At 41.3% G+C, this 16,356-nt stretch overlaps 1 protein-coding gene across 1 annotated transcript in view; it reads left to right on the top strand.

Moving 5' to 3' along the window:
* LOC110988604 (uncharacterized) overlaps positions 1-16,356 on the top strand; it is a 138,108-nt gene that overhangs the window by 26,328 nt on the left and 95,424 nt on the right. Inside the window, exons 24-35 of the mRNA XM_087148740.1 lie at positions 793-972; positions 1,567-1,743; positions 2,727-2,960; positions 3,577-3,780; positions 4,341-4,634; positions 6,045-6,361; positions 6,616-6,763; positions 7,930-8,082; positions 8,737-8,976; positions 11,193-11,479; positions 13,479-14,139; positions 14,969-15,694. Of these exons, the coding sequence (XP_087004866.1) occupies positions 793-972; positions 1,567-1,743; positions 2,727-2,960; positions 3,577-3,780; positions 4,341-4,634; positions 6,045-6,361; positions 6,616-6,763; positions 7,930-8,082; positions 8,737-8,976; positions 11,193-11,479; positions 13,479-14,139; positions 14,969-15,694 (3,621 nt within the window). The remainder of the gene's footprint in view (positions 1-792; positions 973-1,566; positions 1,744-2,726; positions 2,961-3,576; positions 3,781-4,340; positions 4,635-6,044; positions 6,362-6,615; positions 6,764-7,929; positions 8,083-8,736; positions 8,977-11,192; positions 11,480-13,478; positions 14,140-14,968; positions 15,695-16,356) is intronic.

Genomic DNA, 16,356 nt, shown 5'->3' with positions numbered 1-16,356 from the left:
CAAGTGATGAATGGTTCATGCTTGCATCATCCTTGCTGACAAGGAAAGTTCCGTTCCAGTTCCAGATTATGGCTTGATCAATTTTTGTGAAGAACCCATCAACTTAGGAGTTTTGCAAACACTTGTTTAGTTGACAAATGGCAAGAAAAACCTCCAAGTAACTGCCATAGATATCTTTGTACTGTGTCCAGCACGTACTCGCCAAAGTATTTGAAAGATTTCAAACATCTCTACTAGAAACACCGGTATGAATGACTGAACTGATCTCATTCAAGGTGTTACTGTAATACTTCTGCAGTGATTCTCGTTTTTCTAAATTCTACTGTACTCCCTTTTGAAGCAATCACAGCACAGATTGGAAATATAGGAAGGGCCTCTGACTAAAGCATGCAGTATGGGAAGACTGCATGGTGATCATGAGAAATGCAATCAGTCAGTGTTGGAAAGTCAAAGGTTTAAATCTGCTCAGTTTTAATAAGGTAAAATATTTGCACCAGAGAATGACTCAAAGGCTTGGAATATGCGATAAACATAGGGCTGAGTCAAGAGAAAAATTTCATATCCAGATTTTTCCAAGATGGCAGAGGAATTTTAAGAACTTTTCACATTAACAGTTTGCAAGCAGTGATTATGCTGTTAGAAACAAATAAAGTAAATATGCATTACAAATCTAACAATTCAAAAGCAAAGAAAAGGATAAACAGGGATAAAAGGAAGTGGACAGAGATGAGAAGCTATTTCATTTGTTAACTTGACCTAAAATAGACCAGTGTCATCACATCTCCTTCACAGTTCATGGTCAGTACAGTGAGTGGTCAGAATGGAGCAACTGCACCGTGGAGTGTGAGGGCATCGGCTCTCAAAACCGCACCCGTACCTGCACAAACCCTGCCCCTGCCCATGGAGGGGACGACTGTCCAGAAGACCAAGCCAGCAGCGAGACGAGAGTCTGTGGTACTCAGAGATGCCCAAGTAAGCCTAGAAGTTTTCATAACATGCATATCTTTAAGAATTGTACACTTTATGTAGGATTAATACAGGCAGTGATAGCAACTTAATGTTAAGAAATGGACTTTGGCCTACACTGGCTTACATGTACATTAGCTCAAAAGTATCTCAACCCTATCACTTCTGCCATATTTGTAATTATGTTCCAATTTGAAATTAGGAACTGCAATAGTTCACTCTAAAACAACAGTTTATGTAACTGTCATTTGTGGTTAGGTCAGTTTAAATTTACTTGTAAACTTTTGTGTCCAAACAGTTTTCTGGTTTTGTATAAATATTTGCAATCTTCAACCATCGGGAACAGATTCTTGTAATATCAATGAGATTTTAATGTTGCAAGATAAAATACATTCAAATGACCCCTCCATCATGATGTTTGTATTTCTTCATTTAAATGAGGGTACTTTGAATTAGATTCACTATTTCCAATTATATGACAACCAGATTAGCAAGGCTGAAGTTTTTATCCTTGAAATTCATAGTGATTTGGATGGAAAAGAATTTTGCTATTAAAATTTTCTTTACTAATGGTATTCTTCATGTTCATGATTCTTTCAGTCGATGGAGGCTTCAGTGATTGGCAAGGCTGGTCTGAATGCACCGCCCACTGCGGCACAGGCGGTGTACGCTACAGGCACCACCCTTGCACAAACCCCACCCCCCAGTTTGGCGGTATGGATTGCCCTGGAGATCATTACATCAGAGAAGGATGTGACTCCAGTGTCTCCTGTAGAGGTAAGATACATCATTCAGTCTTCTCATCAAAACCAATTTTTATTTTCTTTGGTTTATAAACACACATTACCGTCTTTTATGGACAAGGAATCTCTTTGCAGCAAAATACAACTGTTGTCAAATAGTTTCAGATGGATTTGCACCGGGGAGATGTAAATTAATTTTGGATTTTAACACTGTATATTCAGTGCATGTCCCCGAAGGCTTGTGAAAAACCACAAGTGTACTTGGGTGGGACTCGAACCCACTACCTCGTGCTTACTAGTGCAGTAGTTCAGTGTTGTCAAATAGTTTCAGGAAGTTGTAAGACAAACGTGAACTTCTTACTGAACATTTAAAGTTTAAATGTGAAACTTTGCATCATTAATTTACCAATATACAAAGTAAAACAATGACTTACACTCATAGATGATTTCTTCAGGCGTCCAAGCATGATAGTTTGCCATTTAAAAAATAATGAATGTTTCACACGTGTTGTCTTACTAGCACTGCACTCATAAAACATTCATTATTTGAGTGCTACTTGGAGGATCCTTGAAGATGTTGTTAACCATTGTTCTTCTGAAGGACATGTAAAAAAAAAAGCCAATCTGGCAGTCTGTTTGCAATGGCTTCCAATCATAGGCTACAATAGTAGACATCTCATTTGCCATTGGTGACACACGCAACATCTGAGAAGTCTTCATAGAAGGATCATGTGTTGAGCCTGATTTTCAGTTTGACCACTGTGTACGGCCTTATGTAGCAAACACCGCTTTGTCGCAGCTGGGAGCTTTGAGCCTACCAAGTTATTAGATTGTCATGAGAAATGTGGTACAAAGGCTGTACTAATGGATCTCAAGAGTCCGTATTATGGCAATTTGTTTGATCCTTAAACTTGTCCCAGCTTTCTTTTTTTTTTCAAAAATTGTGTTTACCTGCCAATACTACAATATTTCACAACGGGTTTAATGTAATATTTATTTCCCTTCCATTCCTAACAGATACCCTCAGCACTGTAGCATTCAACAGGCCTGCTTCACAGAGTTCCATCCTTGGCAATGCGTCGGCAGAGCTAGCCGTGGATGGTAACACCAACGGCTCACTGGCGGCAGGATCTTGCATCCAGACCAACAACGACAATGGCCCTTGGTGGCAGGTAGACCTCGGAGGCGTCTACCAGGTCAAAGAGGTCAGAGTTCACGGGAGGTCAGATAATTGTGGCACAAACCAATGCGGTATGTCATTTTATTCTGATCTTTTTTTGATTGAAATGTTAAGCTATGAAATCAGGGAACTTTTTGGGAATAACATGTTTAACCTCTCTGGGAAAATTTGGGTATTTCAAAAAACGATAGCCAAAAAGTGTAAGTTTTATGCATGGTCATAATAAAATGTTAGTCCAGTTACAAAAAAACAATGTTACAAGTTTTAAAGGTTGCAGACTTTTTGTCCGTTTCAAAAGTGTTTTTTTCAAAATCAGAGCTGGGACATTTTAACTCAACTTTAGATAAGTTACTAGCCTTTGAACACATCTTGCTAATCAGAAATCACTGGGATCATTTTGTCTTTCATAGTAAGATTTGAAGCTTTGCATGGTGGAAGAGACATGTGCTCTGGCCGATAATGTCGAGTTAGCACTCACCGGTTCTTTTAAGAACCACACTTCGCCCAAAAGAGATTGATTCCGTGGTGTACCCGCAAACCTATTTCTCATTTTGTCTTTCATGTTGTATGGATGTCTTATTAGTATGCCTGATTCTCCCTAATGCATAATAAAGCTAAAACTTAAAAACTTCCTAAGATGATTTTATTGAAACTTTTTACTGAATTTTTAATTGTAAATGTATTCAGATTACGGAGTCCTACCTTTTATTGTGCGAGTCGGCATTGATTCATCGGTACGTCATGTCACAAGGTTTGGGAATCTTCAAACATCTGGAGAAGGCTCCCAGTTTACTGTTCACGGAAGGGCTCCACAATTTGGCCGATATGTTGCTGTCCAACGCATCCAAAGTGGCTCACGTCTGTCCCTGTGTGAAGTGGAAGTCACCGTAGGTAAGTGTTAGAGGCATAGTTTTACATCAACAACTTTCCTTGGTTTTGTGCAGTACTACTGGGCTTGATTCTATAGACCTTGTTGACTCTCAACAGATAATGAAATTGAGCTGTGCTGTGATGTAATTTGTTAAATGACCCAGCGACCCTGCCATTCATGTTGCATTTTCCCCAGTATCATGACCAGTGCTTTAGACATTCTACCCTGTAGGTTTCATGGTCTGACCTGAGAGAGGTTAACAGTGGCATGTACACAAACATGTCATCAGAGATTATTGGGTGAATTCCAAGAACTACATAGGGGTGATAGGACCCAAGTCAGTGTTAGAAATCTGGTACCTAGTTGAGTTGATGTTGCTAAATTTCAGATTGAAATTGGAGACGACAATTGACACTTTAAAAAACAATGGGAGGTATGTATTCACGTGTATGCCAGAAGATTTTAAGTAGAAGTTTTAAAACAGCGACAGACAAGTCTTTGAGATAGATATACATGTATAAATGCTAGAGCGTTTGTCTTGAAATTGATACTGAAATCTCACTTTCTCATCTTTCCACAGTGTCTTCCACTTATCTCATCAGTGGCTCAGGAGGCAGTGGCAGTTTGACCTTTGACCAGGCCAAGGAGGAATGCAACAAGCAAGGGGCAGAGCTGTCCTCCTTCGATGACCTTTATGATGCCTGGTCCATTGACAAGCTTGACAGTTGCAGCCTGGGCTGGTTGTCAGATGGGTCGGTGCGATGTCCCATCCAGGCTGCCAACAGCTCCTGTGGCTTGTCACAGGAGGCTGGGATATACAACGGTGGCTTGCAGGATAGAAATGAGACTTATGATGCCTACTGCACAAGCCGAGGTTAGTGGTCGCTTGAGTAGTTCAGAAACGTTTAACTAACTAATTTCGTCAGCGCACTTACGCCCTAAAAGGGCGTAAGAAACACACTCTCTTTACCTAGTAAAAATGGATAAAATTTACTACAAAATCAACACAGGCTGTGCAAAAAGCAACCTTTGTACAACTTATCAAACGACTTGGAAAATCTTTTTGTCACTATTTGCAAGGAAATCTTTATATTTCATTAAAATAAAACAGATGCATACATGTGTCCTTTTGCCGGGAAAATTGTTTGCAGCGATTATGCTTCCTGGCAAAAGGTCATAAACGCTTATGACCTTCTTCCAGGCACCCGACGATTTGATCGCAACACATACAAAAGATATGTCTGTTTGAAGATATAAGTTGCAGCTCCTTTTTCTCCCACTAGGATTACTCCTTTGAGCTGATGATTTCCTAGACTGTTCGTCTTCATTTTGCAACAGATAACCTTGACCCCAAAAGGCCTTTGAAACTGTTTTTCAGAGAGGGGAAAGCATTGTGTGGATGTGTGCAAGTCCACACGATGCTATCGTACCCTGCATAATGTGGACTTCTTTTGTGCAGAGGTCCACACTATGTACAATGTATGACACACCTGTACACCTACGCATATTTATGCACAATGCCAGTGGTTATGTGAATAGATTTTTGGAATATTGTGAGTCTGATACTTCGGTTGATTTGGGTATAGTTCTTTTAGCAATGAAAAGCAAGAAAGCAGAAATAACAAATGTCACATGACTAGCCAATCAGGATACAGAATCCGAGGATAAGGTGTTAGCATGTACATGTATATTAGCTCCCCACGATGTTGGAAATTGCTCAACTAGTTCCCAGATAAAAAGTAATCTCTCAACTTCCAGTGCCAAGGGGAGCTAACATCAGCTTTCCACCCAAACTAAACCACGTACGTCATGCTTGTTTTACCGTACCTCATACATATTCAGTTGCACTACAATTTCACTCGCCATTGGAAACACTAATGAACATTTATATACTCATATGAGTTGTCTCTTCATATATAGAGTACTGAAGCGAATACGTCACATGCAAAATTGCATGTGTAAAAGGCATTAGCGCGAGAACCTATGCATGAATCAATAAAAGCACATACGCCATTCATTTGCACTACACTTCCTGGTTCAAATGATGTCTTACTTGGGTGCTCTATAGCTTAGCCCATGAGTATACTTTACCCAGGCAGTAGCTACACAATAGCTTCCTAAAATGCATGTATGTATTTTGCTTGTGGCTGGTATGGTAGTACATGAAACATGTGAAAGGGAACATCCCAATGGGATTCCGACAAAACGATCTGAGAGTGCAGTTTTTTCTTGACGTTGTCAGTGTTCATTCGATCATGACTTGTGATTCTCCTTTTCAACTCAGGTCGAGAGGGTCTTCCCCTTGGTCTCATCTCTGGTCTGATCAAGGACTCTCAAATCACTGTCTCCTCCGTGAACCAGACTGGTCTCTGCGACGGTGCTCATGCCCGCCTCTACCACTCCAATCCTGCAGCTGCCTGGGTACCAGCCAAGCACCAACGAGGGGAGTGGATACAGGTTGAGCTAGCAGAACGGGTCACCGTCAAGGCCATCGCGACCTCCGGCCTGCCTTGCTGTGATTCTTGGGTGACCGGCTATTACATCAAGTACTCGGTGGACGGACAGAACTGGCTGGACTACATGCAGAATGGTACAGTCAAGGTGAGCATCCTCTCAATGTACACCCTATTGAGGGCGCTATTTTCTAATTTTGTGTTTGATTGTCAGCCATGAAAGGGTTCATTATGTGAATTTTACAAGGGAACATGTTTTGTGTGGCTTTCTATGTAGTTCTGCTTAATGTAAGAATACTATTGCACGTCACGTTGATTACACTCAGTGAAATGTGCACGTATGTGCCATAATATGGCACGGGAGTGATCGTTTGATGTCATTGCAATGTGGTGTCTTTACAGTTCATGGTAGCTAACTACGACAGCACCTCAGTGGTGCGCAACACTCTTCCCGAGCCCATTCCAAATGTCCGCTACTTGCGCATCGAGCCACGCACCTGGAACACCAGCATCAGCTTGAGATTGGAGTTATTTGGAGACTATGAACCAGGTATGTGCGGGACAGTTTCTAATTTGATAATACTCGCTTGCGAGAAACAATTTATACCCCAGATTTGATCTACTGCTCTGGCAATGTAACATAAGAGTATTTGGCTTTGTCAGAGGTCACAGGGAAGTCTGTGAGGATTTGGGAGGTTTGAGGAAGGTAGAGCCATTTCTATTGTAGTACTTGGGACTTTATACCCCCTAGGTTTAAGTATAGAAATAAGCTGATTTCCAATTTCCAAGGCTAAATGGCAATGGTACCAAATATAGGCAGGGTGCATTAGGAGCCTTAATTTATGGATATATGTAATTATAGATGTACTTTAACCACGTGCTGCCGGGTGCTTTTAAAAATGCAGTGCACACATACGGGCAATTTTCAAAATTTTAGTTTTCAAAATTCTTCAAAATTCATCATTTCATTTATACTGTTCGTGTGGGTGAACAGTCATTCACCCACACGAATGACTCTTTGGTGGCCACTCTAAGCTGACAGGTACCTTCATGGACTCCTGAATATTTCAGCCAGGCCTGCCGCCCTGTAAAGAGAGCCCAGAATTGTGAGCTGTTGTGTAATTTCCTTTGTCCCCAGGGAATGCGAATGCCGTCTTTTCAAACACGGCTGGATTAGCGTGTAGCAGAGCCCTGGAGCACTTTTGTCCGCAGTGCTAATGTGCGGGCGCGCTATGCCCAAAACAGTGGTGTACTGTTTAAAAACAGTGACAGATTATTTTCGGAAAATGCAAGCCAAAAAATGATAGCAATTTCCAGTAGCAGGTCTTTTGTTCTGAGTTGGGTCTTTTGTTACATGGACCAGCTCTTTTGTCCCATTTTGGGCACCCCAGCTCTGCATATAAACCCATGGTGCTCAAAACGGGGTTCCCCAGCAGCCAGTGGTTAATGCATCCAATCCATTAGAAAGAATGTCTTAAGTTGGGTAACTAAAGTTAAAAAATCACACAAAATGACTTCTATAACTTAATCAAATGTTGTAAGAGGAAAAAAATTTTTTGAAAACACATTTGATAAATATGGAAAAGCCTTGTTTAATTTGGAAACCATCATGGGCAATGAAACACAACAAACAATTCAACATATCTTGATGGAGATCCTACCAACAAACATAAGATAAATAGTGACTCCTTACTGTGGACTGATTGTTGCATCTAGTGAACGGTGGGTGGAGTTCTTGGGGTGCCTGGGGAACATGCTCAGTGCCCTGTGAGGATGTGGGTACCTGGCAGCGTAGCCGATCATGTGACAGCCCGCCCCAAGGTCGCAAAGGTCTGCGATGTCGTGAGGACCCTTATCGGGATCGAATTGGTGAGTTAGCACAGCTTTGGGCAATTCACTCTACCCTCTAAGATCTTGCCCATCGCCACCCAGGGGTATAGCCTAAGCCTAACATATACTGATGAGATCAACTGTTGCAGTTGATGTCATGGCCTGATGAACACATGTGATAAATTACTATAGTGTCTCGAGTTGCAGTACTGCTGGATTAATGGTCACTCTTAGTGTTATTATTGGAGAGCAGATCCTGAGAAAATCTTGATTTTGGTTTTGTATGGCTAACCTTTGATTGTAAACTGTGACATACTGTGCTGTGTGGTGTGATATGCATCTGTAAGTCCATGCCCAATGTACAGCCAAACTCCAACCTGGAAGATGCACACAGCATGACAGCCCAGGGTTTGCTCGTCTGGCACTTTCACCTGGAGAAATTCCAGTGTTGTTTTGGAAGAAGAAGGTTGTGCCCCGAGCCTAGCCTGTCTTGCCACCAGACTAAATACCTTTTCACTGTCAATAGCAAAAGAAGACCACTTGATATTGTATTCTCAGAATGTATTTTTCTGAGCTTTTGATGCTCTTACCAAATATTGGTTCAGTTTTCAAATGATGGTGTGGGCATGTAATTCAATACCAAACTGATCTTTGAAACTGTTGAATATTTTTCATATCCTGTTTTCTCTGCAGCCGACCCTCTGACATTCTTCAACAGGACCAGCCAGGCCGTGCTGTCGGGTTTCAACACCGAGACCATAGACAAGGTGATATCATCAAAGGCTTGTGCCTTGCTGTGTCTATGGGACCGCCCTAACTGTCAATCATTTGAATATGACCCTGGGACCACTGACTGTATCCTAAGTAACACGTCGGCAACGATGGAGATGATGGATCTTACCAGTGATAACGGCACTGATTACTTTGAGCTAGGTATGACAATTTACATTGTGTGGTCTTTTTTTTATCCTCAATCCTTTCGCAAGTCTAGTCACAAGTCCTTTCGTGAGACCATTCACTTGTAAGAAGTGATGAAGGAATATTTTTTTTTTCACACTAAATTTTATAGCTTGTGACTTGAATTGTGATGGAGGATTGTAAAATCCATTTATCAAAACCGGCAGATTGTATCATGAAAAGGGTTTCAGACAGTTGGTTTGAAAGATCTCAGTACAGTACACGTAATTGCCTTGACAAAGTGTCCAGTTGCCTGCCCCTTGACTTCATCATCCATAAGTGAGATAAACTTTGAAGGATTCTGTGAAATTCAGGCATAGCCGACAGCGGATTGCTTCAACAGGCGCTGAATTGAATTTGTCATCTCTGTGAGCAGAACTGACCGAGCAAAACGTTAAGGTTTTAGAGATTGGAGGGTTGAATTCAAAGGACGAGTGAATTTTTCAAAAAGTGGTAAAAGTACATGTATTATGCTTTTGACTACAGTTACATTGAAAGAGAATTGATACCTAAAGCACTGTGATAAAAGTACATTGTTGTGGGGTAATCCAAGGAAAATACCGTTACTATGGTAGATTTGAATCAAGTCGGACTTACACTGCTCTTCCCTAGTCAGCCATCCCTTCAGCCTGTATGCACTACACAGTCTTCGTGCGCGGTCTGGCTGCTCGCATAACGCTTATAAGGCGCCCTCATTTGATAGCCATTATTGTTCAACATTTGTCATACGTCACCAGTCAGTAATTTCAACTTGACGGATAAGCCAGTTGTACGCCCCGTCGGTAATATCTAGTTATTCATAATTGCATATGAATGACATGATCTTTCATTTCATTTCATTTTATATTGGTTTATTAAAATCCATTTTCGCAGTTAAAAAAAACTGAATTACAATGGATTTAACAATCAAAATAAAAAAAGATTAAACAATTAAGATAAGAATTTTTTAAAAAATCAGAATTGAATAATTACAAAAATATTCAACAACATTACCATTACAGTTTCCACTCACAAAAAATAAACCATATAACATGACTAATGACCAACACTCATATAAAAACACTACTAAAACACGTCTGCTGCAATTTACACTTCAAAGATGAAATTATTGTGATCTTAAAAATTTCAGTCACATGCAACCTTTAAAATTTCACTCCCATGTTAAAAAAAAAATTTGTAATAGAGTGCATTTCTTAAGAGGAGCACAATCCAAATATTTCTACTAAGATAAGATCTTGCATAATGTATACGGAATTTCCACCAATCAAAGTAGTCAGACTTGTAGATTCGTTCATTATAATGCAAGTAAGAATGAAATAAAAACAAGTCCAGGAATGTGATTGGCTGCTACCTGTTTTGGAAGATGAGCCCATTCGCTGTGCACTAACGGTTGGCAGATTCGTCAAGTTGGGATTGCCGAACTGAACTCATAGTGAAATCCCATCTGAACTCATAGTAATAAGTGGACACAAGAGGGCGCGAAGCAAGTAATGACGCGTGGTCTCGAAATGTATCTAAAGCAGAAACTAAGACGTCACAGAGATCCAGACTTGAGTCAAGTGTATTACTATGATGGAACTCACACATAAGCCTGTCAATTTGAGTGCACTCATTGGCAGTTCATCAAGTCATAACATCATATTGATGATGAGAAATGCAGTGTGCGTGTGCTAGCTGCATGCTGGTATAGTATCATGGAAGAATTGACTTCCAATTCTGATTGCTGGAATATTCTGTGGGTCTGAGATTTAAGTGGCAGGTCATGTTGCGGTGATATTTGGGTGGAATCTTATGGGGGGTTGAATCGTTATGGACAGAATTTTACATCAGGGGATCTGAGTTTTTTCAAGAAATATGGTTAGCCTGTGAGATAAAATTCACAAGTTTGCTGATAACTAATAATTTACTTGTTATTAAATTGTTAATTTCATAAATTTCACTCAAATGGGCTGTATACTGCAAACATTAACTTACGACATGATTTAACCGAAGACCAACAGTGTTGCCTCTGGCAGCTGCCATATGACCCACATCTGCCCACGGACTACCAGCAGATCAGGTCAGACTTGGACCCACATCCCCCTCATAAACAGTGCAGACGTCTCAACTATTCAACTGCATAGCTGATTTTGCGTTGCCTTTGATGCATCACAAATTAACGGTCTTTGATTCTACTGGGCACTTGATTGCAGTATACACATCTTGCAATGCACGCAACATCATCAGTAGAGGGCGTGGCTTAACCCCCAAGAGTGGGGTGTATGACATCACCCTGGATGGCAACATCTTCTCGGTCTACTGTGACATGGATCGGGACGGAGGGGGCTGGACCCTCCTTGTTACCTCGGCAACAAGCTATGGCTGGAATAGCGACACAGTGTTAGAGAGGAACGCCAGCCAACCAAGTGTCGATAGCGATTATTCCATCTTGAAGTACGCCGATGCGATCAAGGACGAAGGAACTGGGAGGACGTTCAAGGCAAGTCAATGGACTTACCCACGATCAGCATTGTAGTCAAATGTAACTAGAATACTGACGCAATTCTTCTGTCTTCCAGTCTAAGACTAAGGATAAGACTGTATCATCTAAATACTTTGGCTTTAGATTAAAAGTAGAATTGAACTCATTTGGGCGGAAAACTCATGCAGAAAATGTCCATCTTCTTGCTAAAGGAATTGGGTTGAGTTCCTGTCTTGGCTCTAAGTTGGGAACTTACCCTTGGGACTTGATTCTTGATGTACATGTAGAGTTATAGGCTTCAGTTATCTTTAGAACTCAGTTAGCACTGTACTTGGATATTCAACCAACATCAAAATGACAAGCAATCAATGGAAGGTGCAGTTAACACTGAAAGGGTCTTTGCCACTTTCCATTACATCTTGATGCAAGAAATGTGTTCAGTCTTGGGTTCAGATCAGATCTCTAGAGCACTTAATTACCCCCCCCCCAAAATTGTAATGGGGGATCGTCTCAAAAATTGGCACATTTGAGAATGTTTTAACCAAAACATATCTTGTGCCATTCTGGGGCAACAACTGTCCCTGATGAGAACAATATTAATGTACATGTATACATGTTCCAAAATGGCTAATACATGGCTAACATGGGAGCATTTTTTTTCTCACAGTTTGTGAATACACGGATTCCTCTGAAGTAGAAGTGCAATGAGCCTTTTGCGAGTTAAATTTGAATAAAATGTGGTATCCTGAGTTATCTGATTCCATATAAACATAACGATTTGAATTCCCCAAACTAAAGACACTGTTGCTGTACCTCGTGATTTGGGGGCAAGCTTTTGCATGGCGACTGCCATCTCTGGAATGGATTGGTTTCTTTGTACCCTGCTTATCCATTGAGAACAGTGTACTGGTGCAAGGCGTCTCTTCTGTAAAGAAGCAAAAGCTTGCCACGAATCTCAAGGTATAGCATACATGTCTTTAGTATGGAGAATTCAAATTGTTATGTTGATATGAATTTAAAGAACTCAGTGTACTAGAATTCATTCAAATTTAACTCGCAATTCTAACGGGATCATTCAGACTTTTGAGACATCCCGTTACTTAATGTTTTATAGATAAAGACAAGTACCTTTAGGGGGGCATGTGACCAAGTGGTTAGGGTCAGTGGCTTCCAATCATAGGGTTGGAGGTTCGAATCCAGCTGCTGGCTGTGTGTTGTGGCCCTTGGCAAGCCACTTCATCCCTGCTTGCCTCTCTCTGCCCCGGTGTATGGGTACCAGCATTAGTTGGGGCAGCAACCTGTGATGGACTGGCATCCCATCGGGGGGGGGGGATAGAACTATTCTCAGTCGTTTCATGCCAAAGAAACCGGAGATAAATGACGGCCTGATGAGCCAAATTGGCTCTGATCAGACTTGCTTGCTTGACATGTACTGGTACCTTTGAAGTTGAAACAGAAGTGTCTAGAAATGAAGGATTTTTTGTTGTTATGTGCTGGAGTTTCTATTGGAACTGCTGCATGGTGTGATAAAGAAAAAGGCCATGTTATTGACGTTTTGTACCACTATTTTAATTGGTGATGTGATCCGTGAAAACCCTTCACATTGTGAACTTTCTCATTTTGATGCATATCAACTTCAAATTGAATTAGGCACTATCCTGTTTTCAGAACTGTTCAATTTGTGATTCTAGACAACCTAGAATCATGAATGCAGTTTATCTGAAAACAAGAGTGTGTCCATATTGCTTTGAAATTTATACATGTAAATGACAAATAAGAGCTATTATTTATTCTTGGTGAGTGTTATGAATAAAATCCTGGTGAGGAAGCATACAATTGGACATAAAAAAATCTCGTGGATCTTACACCGCCCTATTAAAGAAATACTCTTGGATCCGCCCCTACATGTGTTTTTCCAGTGCTTGTTCAGAAGGCTTTGTTTGTTTCAGTGCTGATTTGATTCTTGAATCATCTCGTTATCGTTCGAATTGGCTCATTTTTGTTTTATTGATGACAGTATCGAGTGGAATCTATCACACATGGCCAGTGGGGAGGCATCTATGAAGTCCCATCCACCTACTCCCTTGTCTCGACCTCGCCGCAGCGTGCTAGCCTGGTGCAGATGCTCAGTTCCTGGCAACCCAGCAACACCTCCCTGGACCACATTGTGCCCTGGCTGTCCGACAACTACCCCCGCCTCCTCAGCATTCTCAACTCCACGCTGGACAATGAAGGGAGTTACTGGTATGGCGCCCTCGTGTGTGCTTGCACGAATCGCACCTGGAAGCCCTTCATGAAGGACATGGAGTCGTCACTGTTTGGACCATGCCCTGAGCTGACAACCACACCTCCCAGACTTCAGACAACTGCAGGTTTCCCAGAAACAACATTCTTCAACCAAGAGACAACTTCTTTCACTTCAACCACTGAAGGTCCCGCAACTACAGCCGATGCAACAAACTCCAACAATGCTACAGATAGCACCAATACAACAGGTAGCATCAATGCAACAGGTAGCATCAATGCAACAGGTAGCATCAATGTGACAAACACCACCAATGCAGCAAGTAACACTAATGCAACAAGTGAAGCAAATTCAACCAACACTGGGAACATGGCCGACACTTGCTACTTTGGGACAAAGACAATTTGGTACTGGCTACGGGAAGATAGACAAGGTTAGATAACCACTGATATCATATCTTTGTATTGGATGATAGGTTTGGAAAACTGAATAGCATTTATTGATTAATGGATTCCATGATTATTTTGTTGATTGATCTGTTGATTAGATAGTTGCTTAATTCATTTTGATGTCAGTCAGTTGGTCAATTAATTACTGTAGGTCACTGATCAGTGGATTGCTTGATTTATTTGTGGATTCACAGACAATGTAGGCCTACATTTGTCCAAAATGGGCAAATTGTTAATGTTTATGTGGTAAATAAATTATGATGATTGTGTCTTTAGTCTATTGATATTTCTCCTCAGTTTGACTGGTTGCCATGGTTTCTGTAATTTTAAATTTTTCACATTTGAATTATTGAAAGCTGCTCCCTTGATAAGTGTCTTTAAGTGCAGCACATTTGTATAAAAGGTCATTATTTATGAAAAAAAACTCAATCCAAATTGCATGCAAGGCTATATGGAGTCCCTGTCTGATGGCATAACTACTGGGGGCACGGGAACGCTTCCTCCCAGCAAAAGTCTCCTCATTCCCACTTCCCAGCAGGCCCATCATTTGAAACGTTAAAATCTGTACAATTTATGCTATGCCAAAATCAATTTGCTCTTGGTGTCCCTTGAAGTAATGATGAACACCCCCAGATGCTCATGTTGTTATGCAGCTGGTGTGGTTGAGCAAGGCTCCTGCACACCTTCAACTTGACTGTATTTTGCATTTTGAGTATAAACACTTCACCTTCACAATTTTGTCACTGCCATTTTTAAATACATGGTTGCCTTCCTTTTGCAAACCCCTTTCATATCTTTACTTTCCTCTTGCAGAATACCAGCCATCCCTTGAATGGGACCTGAGTGGGCGATGTTTCTACGATGTGGATCTGCCAGATTGTAGCAGCCCATGTTACGACCGTACCATCCCATCAACCATCGCCTCTCACCAAGGCACCTCTCAATCCCTTCTTCATTTGGTCGAGGCTAAGAACACCTCCCAGTACACCTGCACGGCCTCACTGTCCAACAACACCATCGTGTTTACTACCCTTGGAGAAACCTGCCTCGTATATCCATCGCTCTGTACACAGGGTTTCACCCTGGTGATGTGGGTACGACTCAACCATTCAGAAAACATTGGGAAACGGTACCTCTTATCCACAGGTGGTGCTGGTGTCTACGACCATGGAATATCCATTACAACAACCAAATTGGCACATATTAGTGATCTCCAGTTATCAGTTGAAGTGGTAGATACGCATATCTGGTCGGTTGCGTCGAGCTCAGCACTGCCAGACTCAGAGTGGTTTTATCTGACGATCGTGTACAGCCCTTCATCAAACCTCACCCTTTACGTGGATGGCTATATCATAGCGTCAACCAGCACTGCGGATGGGCAGTATAGTGGTGACCAGGCAGATGGGAACGGTTATGCGGTCTTGGGCGCTGCCGTTCACGATCTCAGCAACACCAGTCTGTATGTTAGTGCTGACATGAGCGAGTTGAAGGTGTTTTTCAGTCAACTCTCTGCTAGAGATGTGGAACTTTTCTATCTAGGTGAGTCAATGCTGTCCATGAGCCTCTTCTGGCTTGTAATAATGATTAATTCACTATTTAGAATGGCTTCCTACATTTATGGACCACCCTTAATTTTTCTCTTCTGAATGTACCACATTTTATCAGTAACCGCTGACTGTTCACTATGGCATTGTTTAGCCAACACAGCAAAAACCCTGTCATGGTGAGGCTGTGTAAGGCAAAACTTCTGCTATTTCAACTACAGCAGCTTCTCCCGTTAACGTGAAGTAGATTGTACTCATGACTCTTTATTAATTTGTGAATGCTAATCTGATATCAGAGTACGTGTCGGCAGAGAAAATGACCAATTTTGCTAGATGACTTCAGCTGTCATAATTGACATGAACTCTATCTTGCATGGCATTTTCATGAAACATTTCATAAATCTGCCCTAAATAAACCAAAATACAGGTAATAAGTAGTTTATTTTCCTACTTGTACTTTCAAAGGGCAACTTTCAGGGGGACAGTGGGGGCCAAGGAAAACAAAAAAGAGGAGAGGCAATTTGTTAATTTCACATTTCATCCTTCCCAAAGCATGTAAAAATCCCCAAAAGGTAGCCTCACCCCCATGAAAGGCTGTAAAAGGTTACGTGAAAAAAAAGGATCCACCCTTGCCTATATAAATCTCCAAGCTCCAAG

Source organism: Acanthaster planci, linkage group LG18 (genome assembly GCF_054643075.1).
Source record: "Acanthaster planci isolate LZ-2023a linkage group LG18, COTS_SCS, whole genome shotgun sequence".
NCBI lineage: Eukaryota > Metazoa > Echinodermata > Asteroidea > Valvatida > Acanthasteridae > Acanthaster > Acanthaster planci.
The sequence above is the reverse complement of the archived record's forward strand: the minus strand, read 5'-3'. Positions and strand labels throughout refer to the sequence as shown.